This window comes from Chiloscyllium punctatum, chromosome 11, assembly GCF_047496795.1.
Source record: "Chiloscyllium punctatum isolate Juve2018m chromosome 11, sChiPun1.3, whole genome shotgun sequence".
Classification (NCBI taxonomy): domain Eukaryota; kingdom Metazoa; phylum Chordata; class Chondrichthyes; order Orectolobiformes; family Hemiscylliidae; genus Chiloscyllium; species Chiloscyllium punctatum.
Window position 1 is genome coordinate 48,815,179 of NC_092749.1, and position 24,563 is coordinate 48,839,741.

At 38.8% G+C, this 24,563-nt stretch overlaps 1 protein-coding gene across 3 annotated transcripts in view; it reads left to right on the forward strand.

Annotated features, from left to right (window-relative positions):
• gpatch2 (G patch domain containing 2) overlaps positions 1–24,563 on the forward strand; it is a 305,562-nt gene that overhangs the window by 49,441 nt on the left and 231,558 nt on the right. For all 3 annotated transcript variants that reach the window (XM_072580765.1, XM_072580767.1, XM_072580766.1), the window contains exons 4-5: positions 1,651–1,833; positions 7,465–7,544. In XM_072580765.1, the coding sequence (XP_072436866.1) occupies positions 1,651–1,833; positions 7,465–7,544 (263 nt within the window). The remainder of the gene's footprint in view (positions 1–1,650; positions 1,834–7,464; positions 7,545–24,563) is intronic.

Here is a 24,563-nt window from a genome sequence, read left to right on the forward strand (position 1 = left end):
TGGTCAGCATGGATGTATTGGACCTAAGGGTCTGTTTGCATGCTGTATGACTCTATGAGCTAGGTAGTATCTCTCTCTCGCAACTGAATTCCCACGAATACCAAAAATACCACAGTGCCTGATGACCACAAGGTGCTCAGACATGTAACTTCTAGTAAATCCAGCCGGTAGCAATGTTGACTTTTTACTTAACTAAAAATGTGATTCATTACCTTCTCAGCGATCTGTTAAATAAACAGGTATGGTCTCAGTGCTCCCAATGAATCACTATCCACAATTCTTTAAATATAAATCCTCAAAGAAAGTTATCCTGGGTATTCTGATGAGTGGCAATCAGTCAGATTACTACACACTTCATATTTTGCAATGTTTATAATGAGGTCTGCATTTCATTAGGAAATTTTTATCCTGGCTCCTTCAGAAATGGAAAGCATGGCTGAAATCAGTGTAGCTGTTCATAACAAAGGATAGTCAAAACTCTTCTGCAGCAAGTTGTTGAGATTTTGAGATTTAAAAGTCCAGTGACGCAGCCAGACATTTTCACAGCTGTTGTGAAAGCCTGAGTGTGTAAAATGAATATGGGGTTACCGTGGCAGTGAGTTAATGAGTTAGGATGCTTGGTAGATAATGTGCTAGGTTAGTGCGTCGGAGTGCTTGGGGTAGGTAGAGGATGGTGGTAAGATTGTGTGCAGCTTGCAGCAGTGGGAGAGGTGGCTGAGTGGGCAAATTTGTTATCAAGCCTGATGGTGGAGGGATGATGCTGTGTCCTAGGGTTGTAAGGGAACTGGTGAAAAGGATGTCATGGCTGGTGGCAGTTCAGGCAAGCAGCAGTATGGGGAAGGGAAAGTGGAGTTGTGTAGGGTCTGGGCTAGTTTTGTCAAGGGGGTGATTTTTGAGTGTCTGGGAACTAAAAATTGGGGAAGTATAATTGAAGATTGGAGGTTTCTGCAATGAGTTGTGGGTTACAGTTTAATTGTTACTAAGGATTTGACTAGGATTTTAATAAATAACTTTCCTGATTAATTATTTCAGAAGTGGCAGCCTCAATGTTAGTGCTTTTGCCTTTTTAGCCCAAGAGACAGGGGAAATGTCTGTTGAAGTCTTCAATTTCCCAGGCAGTTCTCACTGCGTCAGCAGTGTCTAAGATTACATTGGGTCCTGACATGCAGTCTGCAGTGTTCCATTGATTACCTGGCAATTGGAACATATTAAGAATGAATTGGCTTCATAACAACACTCTTTCACGACCTTGTCTTTTATTTTTCTTCCCACCTTTCACTTGCTGAAAGTCTATGACACTTCTGTCCCTCCTGGGTTCTGATGAAGAATATTAAACCTGAGATTCTATCTTTGGTTCTCTCCAAAGATGTTGTCTAATCCACTCAGTGTTTCCAATATTTTCTGTTTTTATCATTTAATTTATTCATACTGCTCCTTTCTTTTCAGTCATTTTGGCTTGTATGTAGAGATTTAAATAGCATAAATTTTATTTCTCTCAGCATATTAAAACAAGTATTTCATGGATGTTTTGAAAATCTTAGAAAACAGACACATGTCAAGTTATTGCTAATTTGTTCACTAAGTAATATTTTTATTATACAATTTTATTTAAATTTACTTGTTTTAAGACTTGATTTTTTTTTCTAAAAGGTGACGATGAGCAAAGTGACTGGTTTTTTGAGGGTGAACCTGGTGGTGCATGTGGTATCGCAGGGATCATTCCGTGGTGGGAACAAGATGATGCCCTGGAACTCGAGACAGAATTGCCAGATCCGGTATTTGAAAGCATCTTAACTGGCACCTTCCCCCTCATGTCAAAAACAGCTCAAAGAGGTCAGTACCAATCTTGTTTCCAGTTGCAGGTGTGAGGCTATAAAATAATTTGACATATTTGTTTGAGAGGGCAGTTGCCCATATTCAAAACATAGACTACCAATTTTACATCACTGAAATTGTTTTTACTTGGGAATTTTATTTCTTTTCATGCCTTTGCCCAGTGTATAATTGTATTAGGAAGAAATTGGGTTGAATCAGTTTGTTTGAATAAATTAAAAGAAGCAAGACAAAAATGATTTGTAACAAAGAGAAAACAAAGATGCTTTTGTTTCATATTAGTTGTAAAATTTATAAGAATACTGAATTTTTTTAATGAATTTATATTGTTTGATCAACATGGTTTATGCTTTATGCACAAGTTTCATTTCAATACTTTTCAAAGCTTTCTTTTAAACATATGTTATCGCATAACAGTTACATATGTACATTTTGGAGTCTTTGACCTGTAATAGAATTCATTTCGTAACAGTGAATGACCAAAATTGCTCAAACAAAACTGACATACAAAATTAAAAAAAAACTTGTGTGGTTTTTCACTCATTCATGGGGCATGGATGTCACAATCTAGGCCAGCATTTATTCCGTCCATATTGTCCTGATATAGTTCCAAACCAGGATAGCTTGGCAGGGGAGCTTTCAAGTGATGGTGTTCCTTTGCACCAACTGCTCTCGTCATTCCAGATGGTTGTGGCTTGGAAGAGTGGTACCAGAGGAAACTTTGTGGGTGCATCTTGTAGATGGTGCACACTGCTGCCACTTTGGGTCACAGGTGGAGGGAGTGGATGTTCAAGTTGATGGATGGAGAGCCTGTCAAATTGGAAGTTTTTTTTCTTGGATGGTGTCAAGCGTTTTGAGTGTTGTTGGAGAATCATCATGCAGGCAAGTGGAATGTATTATATAACAGCCATGACTTGTGCCTTGTTGATAATGGGTAGGCAATGGGTAGACTGGAAGTGAGTTACTTATCGTAGAATTCCTCGCCTCTGACCTGCTCTTGGAATGACAGCATTTAAATGGCTGTTTTAGTCTATTTATGGTCAATGGTAGCCCTCAAGATTTTGCTTGAGGATTTCAGCAGTGATACTGTCGTAGAACATCAAAGGGCAATAGTTAGATTTTTCCTTGCTGGGTATGGTCATGGCCTGCCATTTAATTGATGAATGTCACTTGCCATTTACCAAGGCAAACCAAAGTGTTGTCTGGGTCTTTTATCATTTGGACATAGGCTGCTTCAGTGTCTGAGGCATCGTGAATGGTGTTGAACATTGTGCAAATATCAGAGAACATCCCCACTTCTGACTTTATGCAGGAGCAGGGGAGTCATTATTGAAACAGCTGAAAACTGTGACACTATTGTGACGAACTTCGGTGATAATGTCCTAGACTGAAGTGATTGACTTTAAACAAGTATGTCATCCTTATTATGCCTGGTATGCCTTCAATAGCAGAGCGTCTTTCTCCCCCCATTTCCTATTGCCTTCAGTTTTGCTAGATTTCTTTGGTACATTTGGTCAAATGCTGCCTTGATGTCTACGCCACTCCCTTTCGTTTCACCATGAGTTCAGCTATATTGTCGATGTTTAGACTAAGGCTGTCAAGAGATCAGGAGCAGTGTGGCCAAGTGGAATTCAAACTGAATATCAGTGAATGGGCTATTCCTTTCCAAGTGTTGTTTGATAGCATTGTCAATGACCCCTTGCATGACTCTTTTGATGATCGAGAATAGACTGTGATGGTAATCATCTGGATTGAAGTTATCCTGATTGCTTTGCACAGGACATACCTGGACAATCTTCCACAATGCCAGTTATATGCTAGTGTTCTAGCTGTACTGGAACAGCTTAACGAGGGGCGCATCCAGTTCTGGAATATAAGTCATCAGTACTAATGCCAGATTGTTGTCAGAGTTTTTGCAGTATCCAGTGCTTTCAGTCATTTCTTGATAACGCACAGAATGATCCAATTAGTTGAATACTGGGGACTTCGGGAAAAGGCCTTGTTGGATTGCCCATTTATCATTATCTGGCTGAAGATGGATGAAAATACTTCAGTCTTGTCTTTTGCAGTGATGTGCTACAGATCTCCTATCATTAAAAATTGGGTATTTGTGGAGCCATCAAACTCCCCCTCCCACTCTGCCGAAGACATGGAGGTCCTGGGCCTCCTTCACCGCCGCTCCCTCACCACCAGACGCCTGGAGGAAGAACGCCTCATCTTCCGCCTCAGAACACTTCAACCCCAGGGCATCAATGTGGACTTCAACAGTTTCCTCATTTCCCCTTCCCCCACCTCACCCTAATTCTAAACTTCCAGCTCAGTAACTGTCCCCTTGACTTGTCCGGACTTGTCCTACCTGCCTATCTTCTTTTCCACCTATCCACTCCACCCTCTCCTCCTTGACCTATCACCTTCATCCCCTCCCCCACTCACCCATTGTACTCTATGCTACTTTCTCCCCACCTCCACCCTCCTCTAGCTTATCTCTCCACGCTTCAGGCTTACTCCCTTTATTCCTGATGAAGGGCTTTTGCCCGAAACGTCGATTTCGAAGCTACTTGGATGCTGCCTGAACTGCTGTGCTCTTTCAGCACCACTAATCCAGAATCTGGTTTCCAGCATCTGCAGTCATTGTTTTTACCTAATTGACTATCACAATTCACATCTGGATATGGCAAGACTGCAGAGCTTAGATATGATTTGTTGATTGTGGGATTGCTTAACCCTTTCTATTGCTGCTGTTATTTGGCAAGGGAGTTGTAGTGTCACCAGGTTGACACCTCATTTTCAGCTATGTCTGGTGCTGCTCTTGCTGCCTTCTTTGAACCAGTTTTGATCTCGTGGCTTGATATAGTGGTAGAGTTAAGAGTGTGCCAGGTGATGAGGTTGCAGATTGTGGTTGAATACAATTCTACTCTAGATGAGTTTTGAGAAGATTTGTAGCTCAGGTTGAAGTTCTGCATGTAGGTTATCTACTCTAGATAATTACCCACAGTGCCTCATGGATGCCCCATTTTGAGTTACTAGTTCTGTTAAATATTTGCCCAATTTAGCCAGTGATATGCTGTGTGGCACTATTGGAGAGCATCCTCAAAGTGGACACCATACTTTGTCTCGAGAAGGACTGTGCAATGGTTGCTCCTCTTGACACTGTCATGGACAAGCCCCTCTGTGACAAGTAGATTAGATAAGGATGAGCTCGTGTAGATTTTACCCTCTGGATCCTTCTTCATGGCTACTGGACTGGGTCTACAGCAGTGTTGTTTAGGATTTGGCCACTTTGGACAGTGCTGATATGCCAATCTTGGTAAAGGACTAGAGTATGTTTTGTGCTCTTAACACTCTCAATGTTTCCCTTTAGTAGTGTTTCCCTTAAGTACTGATTCATTAGGAAATGGGGTGATGGCGGTTGCAGTAGGTGCCAATCAGTGGGATGTTCCGTTGCCCATATTCATCCAGGTGCCTTGAAATTTCATGGGATCAAAGTTCAGGACAGCTAGGGTAAGTCCTTCTCAAGGGTATACCACTGCGCCAGCACCACTGGTCAATCTGACTTGCTGATGAGACAGTACAGATGGAATGGTGATGGTGGTGTCTGGGACACCACCATCTATGACAGACTGTTGCTTGATTAGTCCATGAGACACTTGTCCAAATTTCAGCACTAGCTCCCACATGGAGGTAAGGTATTGTTTCGTGTGCTTAGATTGATGCCAGGCATATCTTCTGGGTCCTTTCCTTGCTTTAGCTTTTGTGGTTGCCTGATACAAATGAGTGACTTGCGAGACTAATTTAGAGGGAAGGGCAGCAGATGAATGAGAACATCACTAACTGCTAGTTCCCTTCCAAACATTCACCATCCTGACATGGACATATATATATATATATATATATTGCATTCCATTGCTGTCACTTCATCAAACTTCTGGAAATGCCTCCCTAACAGCACCTTGACTGTGCCAGTTATGGGTTACAAATGGGTGCACCAATGCGAACTGTAGCATTCAAATAAGTAACTTGCCATTGTCTTCTCAGGGGTGGGCAATAAATACTGGCCTAGTCTTTGGCATCATGTCCTGCAAACGAATATAAAAATCCACAATCTGTTGCCTTTCAAGTAATTGTTTCACATTGGCCCATAACTGCCACATTTTATAAAATCAAATTTGCATATATTATGACAAATGACTAAACTTACTTAATACAGTTATTAACCAATTCCTGATCTGAAAAAAAAATGGAATTTTCAATGAAATCTGTAAATCTTCAAATGTAAGAAAGAATTGCATTATTTTCTCATAGAGGTATACTTGATGTGGAGATGTTGGTGTTGTTCTAGGGTAGCAAAGTCAGAAGGTTCACCACACTTGGTTACAGTTCAGCAGGTTTATTTGAAATCACAGAAGCTTTTGAAAACTATAACCTGGTGTTGTGTGACTTCTGACTTTGTCCATAGAGACTGACTGTGTGGAGTTTGCACGTTCTCCCCGTGTCTGCGTGGGTTTCCTCCGGGTGCTCCGGTTTCCTCCCACAGTCCAAAGATGTGCAGGTCAGGTGAATTGGCCATGCTAAATTATCTGTAGTGTTAGGTAAGGGGTAGATGTAGATGTAGATGTAGGGGTATGGGTGGGTTACGCTTCGGCGGGGCGGTGTGGACTTGTTGGGCCGAAGGGCCTGTTTCCACACTGTAAGTAATCTAATCTAATCTAATCTAATCTGATGCATGAGATGCATAGCATGGAAACAGACCCTTTGGCCCAACTCATCTATACAACCAGATATTCTAAATTAATTTAGTCCTTATCATCTTAAACCTATGCCCTCTAGATTTGGACTCTCTTACCCTGGAAAATCCATGTATTGGAAATAGGGACTGAAGTGAGGAGCAAATTGACGCTGAGCAAAAATCATAGGATCCCAACAGCATGGAAAAAGGCCATTTGGCTCATCCAGTCCACACCAACCCTCCAAAGAGCATCCCACCACACCACCTACTCTGTCCGTGTAACCCTGCATTTTCCGCAGTTCATCCACCAAGCAAGCACATCGTTGGACATCCATGGGCAACTTAGCAAGGGCAGTCCACCTAACCTGCATATCTTTGGACTGTGGGAGGAAACCAGAGCACCCAGGCAGAATGTGCAAACTCCACTCAGACAGACGCCCAAAGCTGGAATTGAACCCAGGTCTCTGGCACTGTGAGCAGCAGTGCTAACCACTGAGCCAACATGCCACCCACATTTGTGTCATCAAGTAACTGAAATCTATATTTCTATGAAATAGCATCTTCAAAAATAGTTCTGAATCTTATGTTCAAATTTGTGGACAATGTGGAGCAGTGGAAGATTTATTAATTTAAATTTATCTGAATAAATTTTCAAATTATTTGTCAGGTCATTTATTTTAGTGTCACAATGTGAGTGCAGTTTTTAAAGGGTTAATACATTTCCTTGATCAAGTTAAGACATTACTATTGTCAATAAAAATTAACAATTAGATTTGCCAAGTACTGTTTGTTTGACTGGCAGTGTTTTAAAGGGTTGAGATCAAAGTGTACCCCTGCTCCTTCTAACTGAAATAGCTGTCGAATAGGTCATATCAAAATCTCTTAAACTACTGCTGGTTTGATAGGTTTTCAAGCAAGACTCACTCGACTGTCTGGAATGGCAAATAGAAATGGCAGAAAGGAGCCCAGGAAGATATCCACAAAGGTAAGCACATTTATTCTTTCTCTTTGTCCTGTGTTGCTGCTGTGATAGTTTAGACTGGTACCTTACTGAAGTTAGGTAGTGAAGATGTTACAAAGACCTTGGCCTGTGACCTCTACCCTCTCTGGTCATGGTTCAGGTGGTCATCTATCTCTTGATCCCTTTCCCACCTCCTTTTTGTTTCGCTTCATTGCGAGCCTGAGCATAGCTGGGATTTGTAGCCTATTTTCCAGTCTTATTGCAATCTCTCAGTGGTGTTTTATAGGAGCCATTACAACTGATGGATTAGTTCTCATGGTATTTATGACATATGACGTACCCATGGTGTTACCAGCAAAGGGCATGCAGAAAGGAAAAAAAAACAACTGATTCCACCTCCAAAACCTGAAGGGTGTTGAGCTTTAAATCATTTTGTGAAAGGTGTGTAGATATACAGTGCTGTGTTTGTCTTAATTTTTGATCTCTAGAAATCTATTCTAAAATTGTTCTAAGTATCTAGAAATCGGCTGCTAATATGCACTGTTGTTGGTGAGAGAGATACATGGCTACCTGGAATGGTGTTATTGAACTACGTCAGCTACGTATAACTCCACATGGTTTATGAAAAATTCTTGGATTCCAGTGCAAGTTTTGTTTAAGAGAATAGGATTAAAATAAATGTTCATTTTTAATTCATGTATACTGACCAATTTTTGTTTTAAAAGGTGACTCTTGTTTTGTGTGATTATTAGCGGAGTACAAAAGTAAATTAGTAAATTTGAAACTATTGTTTTCTTGTGAATATGTAATTAATGCATATGGATTAGGTGTTTTCTTTGTTTTGCTATGCTTTCATGGCATGCACTACATTTTGATTTCTTCAATGGAAATTATGTTGCATAATACTGGCTTTGATTGATTACAATCTTTTATCAAAAGGTTCACATAAAATAAATAGATATTTGGCAGTACATATTAAGTACCATAAGAGCTTTCTCAATTATCTATTTTTCTTTAATGTATTCAATTTTATTTTGACAATATTATAGAGCACATTTAGTCATGGGAAACAAGGACACAAATTTATGAAAACTGATTGAATCTACATTTAATTAATTTACTTTTAATTCTATTTACTGTTCTTTGAAATATAAAAAAGAATCCTGACTATCCTACTCTTGCTCTATTTGGTTGCAAAAAAATGGAATGATACCTTAAGCCTCATAGAATTAAAACAGAAAATTGTTCAACTGTGTCAGTAAATGGATTTGAGATTATGGGTATGAGTAGGGTATCTAGCGCCAAAGTCTTGTCACAGAATTAGATGTCAAAAATCTTCTTCAGTTTTAGATATATGGTTCACAGCCACTGGGTATGATTAATATATACAATCTAAATCATTGAAAGTTCCTCTGTTCTTTTCGTAAAATACAATAGAGCACAAATCACTTAAACCATGGGAGGATAACAATTGGAAAATAATGCATCTTCTCTACCAATGAATTGTCAGTTATATCTAATTTAACCAAAATCAATTCATCTTTCTTGCATTAGATGAAACTACTTGCAATAAATCTTCACCTAATGTTTGATCCATCTTTTTGATACATCTACAACACTTTATTTTCAAGCCTGCAATCCTGCATTTTAAATCTATGGAAATACATAGAAGTCTTGTTTTTTTCTGCCCTTCAGAAGCTAACATTTGCTTGCTACTCGGACTATTTAGCATATCATTTTGTCTTTTTCTTTTGATGTATTTAATTTTCTTGCATATATGTAATTGTACAGTGTTTTGATTTGTATTTTCTTTTGACTCCATTTCTGTTTTTTTTTCCCCTTTTTTGTGTCTTCCTGGAATTTTGTCTTGTGTTTTAAGCAAGCTTTATTTTATATTTTAGTTAGCTGGTCAATTCTCCCAGAAACTGACTGTAATTCTACAGTCAAGCCGTAGACAATAACTAGGTTATGAACAACATCTATTATCATTGTTTCATTCATCCCTGATTGGCTGGAGTGTTATGATTTGAGTTGACTGTAGAAGTTAACAGTTATTAGTTCATTGACAAACTTACTGCCAGGTTACAGCACAATATGTAAATAATTAGTGTCATTAGTGAGATCAACTAATTTTTTGACAGGCAGTTCTTGCACACCTTGAGTACTCAAGCTGTTAGACTTTGGTTGTTACTGTTTCGTTGCTTTTTTCTACCATTTTGACCTTTTTCACAGATTTCATTGTTTTGTATATATTGTTTCCTTATTACATTGATTTGGCATTTCTTGCTTTTAAAGTCTGATCCTAGGGAGATTTAAATTTGTTTTCTTATTTAACCTGATTTGTGAGTTTAATTTGCAAATTCTGAATGTCCAGTTTATCGATGAGTTCATTGCAATATTTATTTTTTGTAAAACAAAGCACAGCAATTTATAAAATTGAGAGATTTTGACAGCACATTTAAGGAAAACATTCCCATTGTCAGGATGATCAGTATTGTGATGATACAGATTTACAATCAACCTTTTTTATGCCATAAATTGCTAAGACCTAGAATTCACATCCTAAAAGACTAGATTCAATAGTGTCCTACAAAAAGAAATTTGATATTTGTTTGAAGAGGACAATATTACAGGGCAATGGGAAATAAAGATATGCCATGCATTACATATCTCTTTCAAAGAGCTAGCACAAGTCAGCTGATTGTGTTGTCAGAATGGCCTGATAGATTGTATGATTTTATGAACAATAAAGCATAAATGATGGCCTCTCATGCCTCTGCTGGCTCTTTGAAAGTGCTGTCTAATTGCTACCAATCCATGGTCCTAAAACAATATTTACTTCAAGTACTTTATAATTTTCGATCAGAAGTTGCCATTGAATTTGCTTCCACTCTTCTTACAAATTGTAACTTCCAGGGCACAGAAATACGATGCATATCTTTCCTCCACCCCACCATCTGTTCTGATGATCTTTTCAATTCTTCTGCCACTGGCATCAGTCTTCCTTCTTTATGCTGTCAAGTCAATATTGACCATTTATAATTTCAAGCTTCTCTATTTGGAATTTTACATATAGGTGTAAAGGCATCATTGCTCCCTTTTTTTTAACCCCCCCCCCCCCCCCCCCCCCCGCTTACCCAGTCACAACAATTATTTATTTCTATTTTATCCTTGATTATCATGTAGCTAATGCATTCCAATTAAACTTGGTTAGATCGTTCTTGTTGGAAGTAAGTCATCTCGCCTCCAGAAGAAAAATTGCAATGTTTGCTAATGATTATACAACATTCATCATCATTGACAGCTACTTAGATACTGAAGTAGTTTATGTCTATGTGCAAAAAGACATGGACAATATCCAAGCTTGGGTTGGCAAGTAACATTCAGACTTTCAATACTTACTCCCTTCACCATCAATGCACAGTGCCAGATCTGTGCACCATTTACAAAATGCGCTGCAGAAACTGGTCAATGTTCCTATGACAGCACCATTTAAGCTACAACCTCTACCACCTAGAAGGATGGGGCATCAGATGCATAGGAACAATAACACCTACAAGATCTCCTCCTAGCCACATGGCACCCTAACATGGAACTATATCATCATTCCTCCACTATTGCTGAGTCAAAATCCTGGAAGTTCTTTGCTAGCAACACTATAGATGTCCCCGCACCCCAAGAACTGCAATGTTTCAAGAAGGCAACTCCCACCGCACCCTCCGGTCAATTAGTGAAGGATAGTAAATTTAGTCTAGCCAGTAATGCACATATCCCATGAACAATTTTTCAAAATGGTCAAAATTCCAAAACAATCTTGAATGAAAAAGAGTGGAGTTTCATGACAAGAAAAAGTAAAAACAACAACAAGCACATACACACAGACACAAGTAATGAGATTCATTTAGTTTTTTAGAATCTTTGAGTTGAGAAAATGAAAAGCTTGTCCAATTGTTTAGCTCCGTCTGGTTTCTTTCATAATGGTGATACTGCAGATGTTCTGATGCTCTCAGTGAGTTGTGATATTTAGTATGTTACCTTGCATAGTTTCTGAGGTTAACAGAGAGAGAGAGACATACACAGGCAGAGTCTTCATGTTCTTGTTTACAAATCCATTTTTTGTCTTGCCTGTCATCTGTTGATCAAAATTAGCTGTTAGTAAAGGTCCATTTGTATATTCTTGAAACAAAAACAAATTGCTGGAGGACCTCTGAATGTATGGTGGCATCTGTGGAGAGAAAGCCGAGTTGACATTTCCATTGGCCATTCAGAACTCAATATTCCTATATATCCCTGTATCTGCTCATTGATTTCCCAAGCTGAATACTTCACAGAAAACTTTTCACCTCAATGCCTAACTTGCAGAAAGGTGTGAATTAATGGGGGATCTTTTATAATGATGATAATATTAGCTCAGACTGATCTTTGTTTACTTTTGCGTTCATGAATTTGGCTAAACCTAGACAGGTGATCAGAGGAGCCATTTGTCAATATTTTTCCTTTTTCCACTCATCTTTAATCCATGAATCTAGTCTCTCCAGAGAACTAAACATCCTCATCCATTGCATTGTTCTAGTAAACCTCTTTTGCATTGTCTGTTATAAAGATTTTGTAAAATTTTTATTTTTATGATCTTATAATAAAAGCAACAATCTTATTTATTAACAGCCTTATCAACTTTGTCCTCCACATTAAAATATTTTGTATATACACCCTTAAACTGTCTCCAATCTTGCTTCCCTTTTAGAATTGCCCATTTGGTTCATAATACCTCTCCTCCTCTATCCTCCAAAAGGTATCCTTTAAGATTAGATTAGATTAGATACAGTGTGGAAACAGGCCCTTCGGCCCAACAAGTCCACACCGCCCCGCCGAAGCGTAACCCACCCATACCCCTACATCTACCCCTTACCTAACACTATGGGCAATTTAGCATAGCCAATTCACCTGGCCTGCACATCTTTGGACTGTGGGAGGAAACCGGAGCACCCGGAGGAAACCCACGCAGACACAGGGAGAACGTGCAAACTCCACACAGTCAGTCGCCTGAGGCGGGAAATGAACCCGGGTCTCAGGCGCTGTGAGGCAGCAGTGCTAACCACTGTGCCACCGTGCCGCCCAGATGTTTCTGTATGATATTTCATCTGCCATGTGTCAGTCTTTGTCATTTATCTACTTATGACCTTGAGGAATGAGGTATTGCCTCACACATTTGTTTATTATATTTCTGAATTTTATGTAATCTACAGATTTTGAAATTGTGGTTTATAGATCTATCAAGAAGAACTGTAGTCCTACTGCACACTCGTGGGAAATATCACTCAATGCCTTATTTAAGTCTAAGAAACAACCCTTCATTGCAGCTCTTGGGTTTCTGTCTTAGCCAATTTTGTATCCACTCTACAACAGTTCATCTAATCCCATGAGTTTTAATTTTGACAACAAATCTATTGTGTGGCACTTCTATAAATGACTTTTGCAGGTACATATAGAGACCATCAACCACATTACCCTAATCAGCCCTCTCCATATATTAATCAAAGACTTACATAATGTTAGTTAAACACAATTTGTCTTTAGTAAATCAAGGTGCTAATTAATTTTGTCTTTGAAATTCTTTCCACTGACATTAGACTGTCTGGTCTGTTGTACAAGGTTTACCTCTCTCCTGTTCTTGAGCAGCGGTTAACCATTTGCAATATTCCAGTTCTGTTATATCACAACTATACATCTGAGGAGGACTAGAATACCCTGGGCACAATTCTCAACCTCAGTAAACTAGCAACATCCCATTTGTACCAGGTGTTTTTCTATTTTTGATTAAAGCCAATCACTTGAGTATCTCTTGTTTTAATTATTTTTATCCTATACAAATTTTTTAGAACCTCCTCTTTCACTGCTACGTTAACAAAACCCTTTCTCTGGTGAAGCTAGAATACAACCATTTCCTATATTTGCTTCTATCTGCACAAGAATTCTTTTTTGGTCGTCAATTGATTCCACCTTATTTTATGTTACCTTTCATATTAGTTTTCGGGCTAATCTTAGAGCCTCTATACTTCTTTATTCCGTCTTTCAGAACTTGTCTGTTTTTTTTAAACAGTCATTTTGGTGTTCTACCTTCATATTTTTTTTCTTCATTCATTCACAGAAAATGGGTGTCTCTGGCTAGACAAACAGTTACTGCCCCTCTCTAATTGCTTAAGAGTGAAGAGACCATCACATTGCTGTGAGTCTGTATTCAGTGTAGGCCAGATCAGGTAAAGATGGCAGATCTCCTTCTCTGAAGAGCATCAATGAACCAATTAGATATTTACAATAATCTGCAGTGGTTATATGGTACCATCAGGTTAGCCTTTTATTCTAGTTTTTTTTTCGTGAATTGAAATTTCAATTTCTAGCCAAGTGTTATTTCTGTCCTGGACCTCCGAATGAGTCTGGAATTCCAGATTACTAGTCTGGTGATGTTACCACTACAGTACCCCTCGCCCTTGCATTTCATCTGCTTTCGTTTGCCGCCTTCTGCTTCATTTAATTTCCAACCTTTTATTCATCGGGGAGCTTTACTTCGGTCCCTCCCTCTCACTTAACCCATCCTGTATTCTATAACAAACTATTTCCTCTTTGAAGTGTTCCCATTGTTCAATCACTGTTTTGTCTACTACTTTTAATTCTAGACCATTAGACTCTTTTAACCTTACTAAAATAGTTATTCATTTGAATATTATTGATAGTTTGTTCGTTGACCTTTTCCATAACTATTTTTAGCCTATGTTATAATCATAATTTCCTTGCACTGACTGATGAAAGTGGTTTCTCCATCCTTCACGTTTCCAGTGACTGCTTCCAAAGCTGTTTCTTACCTCTGAACAAGGATGTTTTTGATAGATATTCCTAGGATTCATTGCTGGTTTGATAAAAATGTTATTACCCAGTCTGCACATACTTATGTACAGACTGGGAAATAATAAAATTTTCATCAAACCAGCAATGAATTCTAAGTATATACAGACTGGAAGCTTTCCTCGCACAGTGGTCGTGTCTCTCCCTTTAAGCCAGGAGGCCTGGGTTCAGGCAGACTTGCTCCAGAGGTATGTACAAACATCTCTGAACAGGTAGATTAGAAAGTATCTATACTATAATATGTAATAATTATGTGATAAGCCCCATTATAGACTCTAGTAAAAGCAGAACTAACAAAACCACGATTATGTTGCTCTGTTGTTATCTAAAAACCAGTTTTGATCAGTATTGAAACAAGCTAGTTGTTTCTGCATTGTAGACTGGAGTTGTGCGCTGGGTTCCTGGAAAAATCCCCACACATTGAGTTCAAGGGAATTCCAAGGGAAAATGAAAACTTCAATTGACATTTCCCTTGGATCTAGATGCTCCTGGAAAACCTCATTAATGTTGAAAGATTTGGAAGGTTCCAATTCACTTGCACTTAATGGTTAGCCAGGAAAGGTTAAAGGATTGAAACCACCTATAATTCCAGGGTAGCTATGAAACTGAGCTCATGACTCCTGTCCTGACCTCTGACACCCACCAGAGCTGACACACCTCCCCCTCCCCCTCCCCCCACTCACCCATCGTGACCTGGATTCAACACCCTCAATCCCCCACCAATGCACTGACTTGACCCTAATCCCTCCCCCTTCACTTAACTCTTCTCTACCTCCCCGCTCCCAACCAACTGGCACCATATTCCCCCTCACCCACCTGACACCCTACTCTGCCACCTACATGGCAGCATAACCTGTTTAACCACCTGATACCCTATTCGTTTACACACCTGACACCATATTCCACATTGGCCTGCCCCATTCCACACACCTCTGGTATTTGGTCAGTGGCATTTTATCTGGTCGCAGTTAGAATTAGATCTCAACCCAAATTGGAATTTTGAGGCAATTAATTGAGGAGGTTTTGAGGAAACGTAAATTTGTTTGCTGTTTGTAAGAGCATGTACTGTATTCAGAGTGTTTAAAGATTTGAATATTTTAGAAAGTTGAATTGTGATTATTTTTCGAATTGAGGAAAATTAAATAACACTGCAGACTCAACATTTGAAAGCAACAAGAGATTTACCATTCAAAAAGGTCATTGCAAATAACAAATTATGGATTGTGTAACAGTATCAACAGTTTTGATTGATAACAGTCAACAATGATGTTGATTTGCTAATTGTTTAAATTAATTGCTTGGGATATTCACTTCCCATGAACTTTGAAATTTCATCAGGTTTTAATGAAAAAATTAATATAACAGTGCAGGTTATACTAACAAAATACTAATTGCATGTAAATATTTTCGTACCAATAGTTTAGAAAGATGGCCGATTTCGGGGATGAGAGTTATTACCTCAATAATGCATAGAAATGTAAATCCCAAGAGAGTGAACTTTATTGGCTGAATGATATTTCTATTGTAAATAAATTCCTGATACAGCCAACTTTTCATGAATTTAATTGGGATTTGACCTTGTGATGACTCTGAATAATGCTTCTAAGTTGTGGTAGGTAAGATGAAAATGAAGATGTAATCAAATGGGGCAAATGCCACAAATAGCCGTGCTGGAAAGTTCGCATATTGAGTAGGTCACACCTAAATATTGCGAAGTTGGTTTTGTATTAAAATTAAATTGAACTTTTTCCTTTGCCATTTTAAAATACAGGCTTAATGTTTTACATTTCTTCTTGTATCACTGCTCCCAGTAAAAGAGCTGACCCCTAAGTATAGGATCTCAGTAGTCATATTCCAGGCAACCGAAGCATAATCCTGTTTAACCCAACTTTTATCTGTTAGTAAAATGCAAAATGTGTGATTTCATTGCAAACGAGTCAATTGACAAGCCTGCTAAATTTATCCTACCCTAAGGGATACCCACACATCATGAATTTGTCGATGTCTTGTAAACAAATGTACGAGTGCTTCGCTGTTGAGAGTGGACACGTTGCACTGAAGTGAAGTTGTAGAAAAGAGTTATAGCAGTTTTCTAGCATGTGGTAAATGGAGGAGTGATATATTGCCTATAAGTAAATTATTGAGTCAATAGCTACTGTGATATCAAAATGATTTATTTTGGGAGTTAAAAAATCATTTGTTTGGATTGATTAGTATTCATTAATTATGCTAATTATCTAGTGAGCAACCAGATGTTTTTTAGAGCTAAGACTAGAAATGAATTACAAGTCCTATTTATTTAACTAAAAATAGTAACATATTATTGTGTATTACTTTTTGAAATATTTAACTTTGGAAATATGGTTATGTTTCTGCATGTAATGTAGTTTAATTTGATTCAAACTCTTTCTTTGTCATTCCTCTATTTTTGCTGTCTCTTTGCTTAAATTCCATTGACCGAAGGGCTATCGTTTACCAAGGTCTCTACTACTATTCTGTCTTCACATATTTAACAATTTGTGGCAAAAACTTAATGCAGCAAAGGTTAATGAAAAAAAATCCAGCCAACTGGGCACGCTTTGAAATGCCATCCAATTGTCAACTCTAGGCCCTTGAAGTACAAGCATTTTTGTGTGACTCTGCATCTCCTGAACTGAGCAACACATAAGTTAACTCAGTAAAGAATCATTCTGATTTTAGCTGTTTTCACCCATGTAAATTTGAGCAAAAATTACCTTCACTTTGGTGCAATATCAACCTCCCACCCCACTGACGCTCTCCCCCACCTTGGATTTGGCAAGGAGGGGGAAATAGTGAAATAAATTGGCCCTTGAGAAAGACTAAACCCATTTTCACCATATCACTAATTAAGTTTATGGCGAAAAGGTCCATGAAAGGAGTTAACTCATGGTAATTTGAGGACTTCAACATACCATCTCCCTGACCATCTGCCTCTCTAACAGGTGAGGCAGTCTCCCGACTAGCTGTCTGCCAGGTTTAGAGAGATCTCCAATTGGTGCAATCTGGAAACAACTAGAGGCATGAACGGGGAAAAGGGCTGATTTCTGAACACTACATCCTTCCCATGCCCCCACCTTCTGAGACGAGTATACAAATACTTCTAGCTGTAGGTTCCCCTGAGTAGAAGGTCTGGTCTATCAAACTTCAGGATCCAGAAGCTCTGGCCTCTGATTAGCTGGCAACTTCTGATGACCCACAACGCCCGTTCCAGTGACTCAGTGACAAACTGGCCAGTCAGCTGTTAATAAGCTGACAGACTGGCAATGCAGTTTCTCTTGGCATTAGAAGTTTGCAGCATTAGTTACCACCTAGTGTATTTGCCCCCATACTTTTAAATTAGATGGGAAAATTCTCGCCTTCAAGATAAAGAACAGCACAATGTTTATAAATAGAACTGTATGTCGAACCTCAGTATTATATCTGAGGTACATTACTGGGTTTTGAGTTCGGCATCTGGGAAGCACTTGTTGCATGACAGTAAAGTACTTATGAATTCATAGCTAAATATATAAGTACTTCCTTGACATTAAAATTCACTAGTGTTTTTTGAAGTGTACCAAAATAATAACAAACCGTTAATTTATTTTTAGTGTAATGACTTCATATATCCTAGTGATGATAGTAGAATTATAATTGATAAATGACAATTGTTGGAAAAATGGATCACAGTGAATTGAAACAGTGCACATTTGCACAGTAGTATAGCATACATTTGGAATATGTTTATGTAACATATTGAAAAAATAGCACCATCCAGAAATCTGAGTCAATTTATATACAATCATTAGTGCTAGTGAGTAAGTTATTGTTTGATATTTGGGTAAACTAATTTATAGCATGTAAATTATTCCTTAGATGCACCTTAATCATATTCATCTATTGATACAAGATGGAATCTTCTGCTTTTTGATCTAATGATGACAGACATAAAAAAGGACAAAGCAGTTGCCATAAACAGAAAAGCCCACCAGACATTATAACCATCAGACACTTGTGTAGCCACTCTGTCGGTTTTCTGCTCGGGTGACTTCCTGGAAGAGTATTGGCTTGCTTTGCATGAAGCTGCCAATCAGTCAAGATTGGCAGCCCCTATGAGCAGTCATGCTGTGTAAGATTTCATGGCTGCTGGTGGCACAGCAACCCATAAATCCAGGAACAGTGAGCATGGCAGGTATCTTTTTAGGCTGATCGCGCGGTGGGAGTCACATGGAGATGGTATCAGCGAAGTTGCAAAACATTTCAGGAGTGTAATTTTGTTCTTGCTCCCATCTGTGCCATAGATCATACACGGATTTGTGCAAATAAAGTTCCAATCCCCCTTCACCCTACGCTGGCTGACAAGCCACAGTTGAATTGTACCAGTCAAGAAGTCTGAGTGTGTGAGCCAACAGCAGACTGGATCTCTACTATATTCCAGGTTTTCAAGATCCTGAGGCTTCTTTATATTGATTGAGAAAAGGTAAATGAGTAAAGCAAATGAGGTTGAAGGGTGCCAGATAGTTGAGATGGTAGGATGCCAAATTAGTGAGGATTTGGATAATTGTTGGCTGAAGGGTTGAATACCAGAAGGGTGGCAGGTGGTTGAACGGGCAAGGTGGTAGTTGATTGAGAATGTAAGATGCCAAATGGGTGAGAGAGTAGGGTGTCATTTAAAAAATTTTCTTAAGCCAAAGAAAGGAATTTATGGCTTGCTACTGTTGAGAAACATAAAACATGACATCAAATACACACAACCTCCAAACAGAAGTAAAAAGGTGAGAGTGTCTCACTTAAAAGCAATATCAATAATATGTAGTTTCTGAAAAAAAGTCCTGAGAGTCCTTTGTGTTTAGTTTAACTTGAGACCACAGTTGTTTAGTTGATGACTTGTATCCTCACCAGAAGTGAAATCTGTAGATATCTTTGAGTTCAGTGAATGATGTTTCTCCAGTTACTTTACCACTGGATGTTATTTTTTGAAGGTCTGAAAGAAAACAAGGCGAGTTAGAGAAAGAAACTTGCAGTTCTTCTGTTACAAATCCATTTTCTCCCTATCTGCTCTGCCCAAAAGCTGTTGTCTGAAATGCACTTCATTTATGCATTCCCATATCTGGCTTTTTTTTCACTCATTTTGTTGACCGGTTAATTTCAGTTCAGTTTGGCTTTTGTTTATGGAAGGTTCCATGAAGCTTGGCTATTAACTTTGGCTATCTTTTATATTTAAAAAAATCTTAATTCCATGAAAGGCTCCAGCAATTAAAATCTAATGATGAAAGTTGAAAATTGATAGTTTACTATTATAACAGTTACCCAGGAGGTAGGTTTATTTCCTCTAAGTTTTTCTGGATAACTATTAAGGCAAGTCTGTCAGAACAATGCAAAGTTTCTAATTCTAAATTCGAAGTCTGGGTCTATTCTATAGTGTCTGCCCATTAGAAGTTTCAACCTGTGGGGTGTTTCCTAATATGATATAACGACATTAAGACTTCCACATCAATGCAGAAGTACTGTCCACACAATTGCAGTGCCTATCTTCCCACACAAGATCTAGGCCATTTATTTGTGTGCAGGAGAGTTATTTATGGTAATTTTAAAAAAAACTATATGATTGGCATTGGACTGTAAAACAAAACAAAGTCAATCAAATTACTCAACAAACCGTATCAGCTGCACCACCTTTAAATAGCACTATTTCTATGCCTTGGTGCTTCATCATGATGCAGATGCAGCTCTGGTTATGAACCTGATCAGGAGTACATCGGCAGCTTGCAGGATCAAATATATTTTTAACACAGAATCCCTGCATTTTGATTTGAGAGCTTCCAGATATTGCTGTTTGCTTTCAAATTAGTTTTAAAGAAGATTACTTGTCATGATCCTGTGCAAGTGGGAAAGATGTCCTACAGGTTTGCTTCCAAAGGTTTGTGCAAATAGAAATGCAAACAATAAAATAAACTAACCTTTTGCACTGTTGTAACTACAACATATTGAATCATGACAACAAGATCTTTCATACCCATGGAGACAACATAGATATATTTCCCAGCCTTCAAGATGCCCATCGGTTTATTTGTAAACTTGCCGTACAGTTTTGTGACAACAAATATATTTCATCCTAACTGGTTCACAAAGAGAAAGGAATTGAGATTCAACCAATATTTAAATAAACATAGAGGTAACATATTAGTCTGGAAAGAGTTGCAGTGTGCTGTGGCTGAGCAAGGATTATGGGTTAAAAAGTTTGAATAATATCCTACCAGTTCTACTTAAACAATACACCACAGAAACACATTTTAGGTTTTGAGTTAAATGCTTTCTCATGCATTAATTGCACCTATATCTATTTATGCTTGATGGTAAGAAACATTTTCACTGGACAGAGTTCATTGCACCACATTGTATGGGAAAAGGGCAATGTAGTTACCAGAAAATGAATCTAAGATATAAACAACTTTAGAAAAATGGTTTTCAGATCCATTTTAAATATAACAAAACTATTTATTGTCTGTCTGCCTTTGGGTTTTCTGTACATTTCTACTTCGGGACACTGAACAATATTCTTCCACAGGATTGGCTGTTGTTAGCTGAGTCAGACTTTGGTGACTATTCATAATTGCCTTTGAGGTCGTGATGGTGAGCTACTTTCTTAAGTTGCTGCAGTTTCTATGGTGGAGATGCACCCAAGATGCTGTTAGGGAGAGTGTTCCAGGATTTTGATCCAACAACAGTGACAATGTAGTTCCAAGTCAGGATGGCATGTGACCTACAGAGCACCTTGCAGGTTGTTCCACGTGTCTGCTGCTGGAAAAAGCTTCATGAATCACTGCGGTGTATACTTTGCAGCCACTGTGTATTGGCTTTAGAGAGACTGAATGTTTAATGATGGGTAAGATGCCAATTAAGCAGGCTGCATTGTCCTACATAGTGTCGATATTCATGAGTTTTCTTGGAGTTGCACCCATCCAGGCCAGTGGAGATTATTTCATTAAATGCCTGACTTATACCTTGTAGATGGTGGGCGGGCTTTGAAACATCAGATGGTGAGCTTCAAGCCACCAGATTCTCAGCCTCTAACCTGCCCTTGTAGCTGAAGTATTTATTTGGGTTTGGTAGCTAATGATAGTTTGACCTAGAACATTGTCATGATGAACTCCTGAGTGATGTCCTGGGAACGCCAACAAATACAAGTATGCTCCTTTTATGCTGAGCATTATGCTAACCAGTGGAGAGTTTTCTTCTGATTCCCATTGAGTTAAATTCTGCAAGGACTCCTTGGTGCCGTGTTTGATCTAATGCAGCCTAGATGTCAAAAGTAGTTGCTTTCAGTTCGTCTGCTGAGTTCAGCTTTTCTGTCCGTGTGTGGACTAAGGTTGTAATGCTGTCTGTGACAGAACCTAACCTGAGTATCAGTGATCATATTATTGCAAAGTGTTGCTTGATAACACCTTCCATCATTCTGTGGATGATTGACAGTGGACTGATGTGTTGATAATTGGCTGGGTTAGATTTGTCCTCTTTGTGATCAGGCCATACTTGGGGAATCTTCTACCTTGCTGGCCAAAAATAAGTTTTCTACCGAAACAGGAGTAGCTTGGCCAGAACATGGCTATTTCTGGAGCATATGTTTTAAGTGCTGTTGCCAGAAACTTGTCACACCCATCGTCTTGGAAGTGACTTCTTAGAAGTCCATTGAGTGAATCAAATTGGCTGAAGATTTGTATTTATGATGCAGAGTACCTCAAGGGAGGTCAACTTGGATATTTTGAGATTTCCTTAGGGATGCATTTTCTAAACTGTTTTGGCGATTCTTGGAAGATTTGTGTGACCATGAAAAGAACTAATACCCCAGAACATAAGTTATTTTCATCAACTTATTTTAGAGTCATAGAGATGTACAGCATGGAAACGGACCCTTCGGTCCAACCCGTCCATGCCAACCAGATATCCCAACCCAATCTAGTCCCAACTGCCAGCACCCGGCCCATATCCCTCCAAACCCTTCCTATTCATATACCCATCCAAATGCCTCTTAAATGTTGCAATTGTACCAGCCTCCACCACATCCTCTGGCAGTTCATTCCATACATATACCACCCTCTGCATGGAAAAGTTGCCCCTTAGGTCTCTCTTGTATCTTTCCCCTCTCACCCTAAACCAATGCCCTCTAGTTCTGGACTCCTCGACCCCAGGGAAAAGACTTTGTCTATTTATCCTATCCATGCCCCTCATAATTTTCTAAACCTCTGTAAGGTCACCCCTCAGCCTCCGATGTTCCAGGGAAAACAGCCCCAGCCTGTTCAGCCTCTCCCTGTAGCTCAGATCCTCCAACCCTGGCAACACCCTTGTAAATCTTTTCTGAACCCTTACAAGTTTCACAATATCTTTCCGACAGGAAGGAGACCTGAATTGCACGCAGTATTCCAACAGTGGCCTAACCAATGTCCTGTACAGCCGCAACATGACCTTCCAACTCCTGTACTCAATGCTCTCACCAATAAAGGAAAGCATACCAAACGCAGCCTTCACTATCCTATCTACCTGCGACTCTACTTTCAAGGAGCTATGAACTTGCACTCCAAGGTCTCTTTGTTCAACAACACTCCCTAGGACCTTACCATTAAGTGTATAAGTCCTGCTAAGATTTGCTTTCCCAAAATGCAGCACGTGGCATTTATCTGAATTAAACTCCATCTGCCACTTCTCTGTCCATTGGCCCATCTGATCCAGATCCTGTAGTAGTCTGAGGGAACCCTCTTCACTGTCCACTACACCTCCAATTTTGGTATCATCTGCAAACTTACTAATTGTACCTCTTATGCTCGCATCCAAATCATTTATGTAAATGACAAAAAGTAGAGGGCCAAGTACTGATCCTTGTGGCATTCCACTAGTCACAGGCCTCCAGTCTGAAAAACAACCCTCCACCACCACACTCTGTCTTCTACCTTTGAGCCAGTTCTGTATCCAAATGGCTAGTTCTCCCTGTATTCCATGAGACCTAACCTTGCTAATCAGTCTCCCGTGGGAACCTTGTCGAACGCCTTACTGAAGTCCATATAGATCACATCTACTGCTCTGCTTTCATCAATCTTCTTTGTTGCTTCTTCAAAAAACTCAATCAAGTTTGTGAGACATGATTTCCCATGCACAAAGCCATGTTGACTATCCTGAATCAGCCCTTGCCTTTCCAAATACATGTACATCCTGTCCCTCAGGATTCCCTCCAACAACGTGCACACCACCGAGGTCAGGCTCACCGGTCTGTAGTTCCTTGGCTTGTCTTTACCGCCCTTCTTAAACAGTGGCACCATGTTTGCCAACCTCCAGTCTTCTGGCACCTCACCTGTGACTATCGATGATACAATTTATTTTAGTTTTATGTTAATGTAGACACACGTAGATACACGTAAAATGTAAAATACACGTAGATAACAATCTTTTGAATCATACTTTCAATGACTTTGTAACATCCTAAAACAATAGATTACTCTTAAAGTTTAGTAACTGTTATACTGTGGAAAAACGTGGTGGCTTCCTTGTTTACAGTATGGGACCGTAAACAATGGATATAGAGGACTTAATAATCTGTTTTGATGATGATCCATACCAATGGGAAAACTTCTTCAAAATGTGGCTCGGAATCTTTTATATACTCCTGAGAATATTTGTGTAGACCCCTCAATGTATTTTTCTAATTAGCACAAAAAAAAAGGTACTTTCCAAGTTTCCCATTTACTGTTATCCTTGACTATTTTTACAACTGTTGTTTTTGAAAGAAAATGGAACTGTCTTAAGATCTTCTCACTGTAGTATCCATTGTCTTAAATCATAGAAGCAGACTGGTGTTTTTACAAAATCTCACATTAAGGATGCTTTAAGGTTAAGTTTGAATAACCAGACTATTGATTTCTCAACTTTTTCCATCATTTTTGAAATCTGATTTGGTAGTCATCTTGTTCATAACTTATATTATTTTTATTAATGTGACATAAATCCCAAAGAGATTAAATAAATTTGAAAAACTTAATTGCTTAAACTTATAGTGTGCATGGGAGATCAGTTGAATATTTTAGTACTGGGCTTGCTATGTTGGGTCAATCTTCTGGACTGGAGGTTGAAATGTTAAATGATTAAAGTTTAATA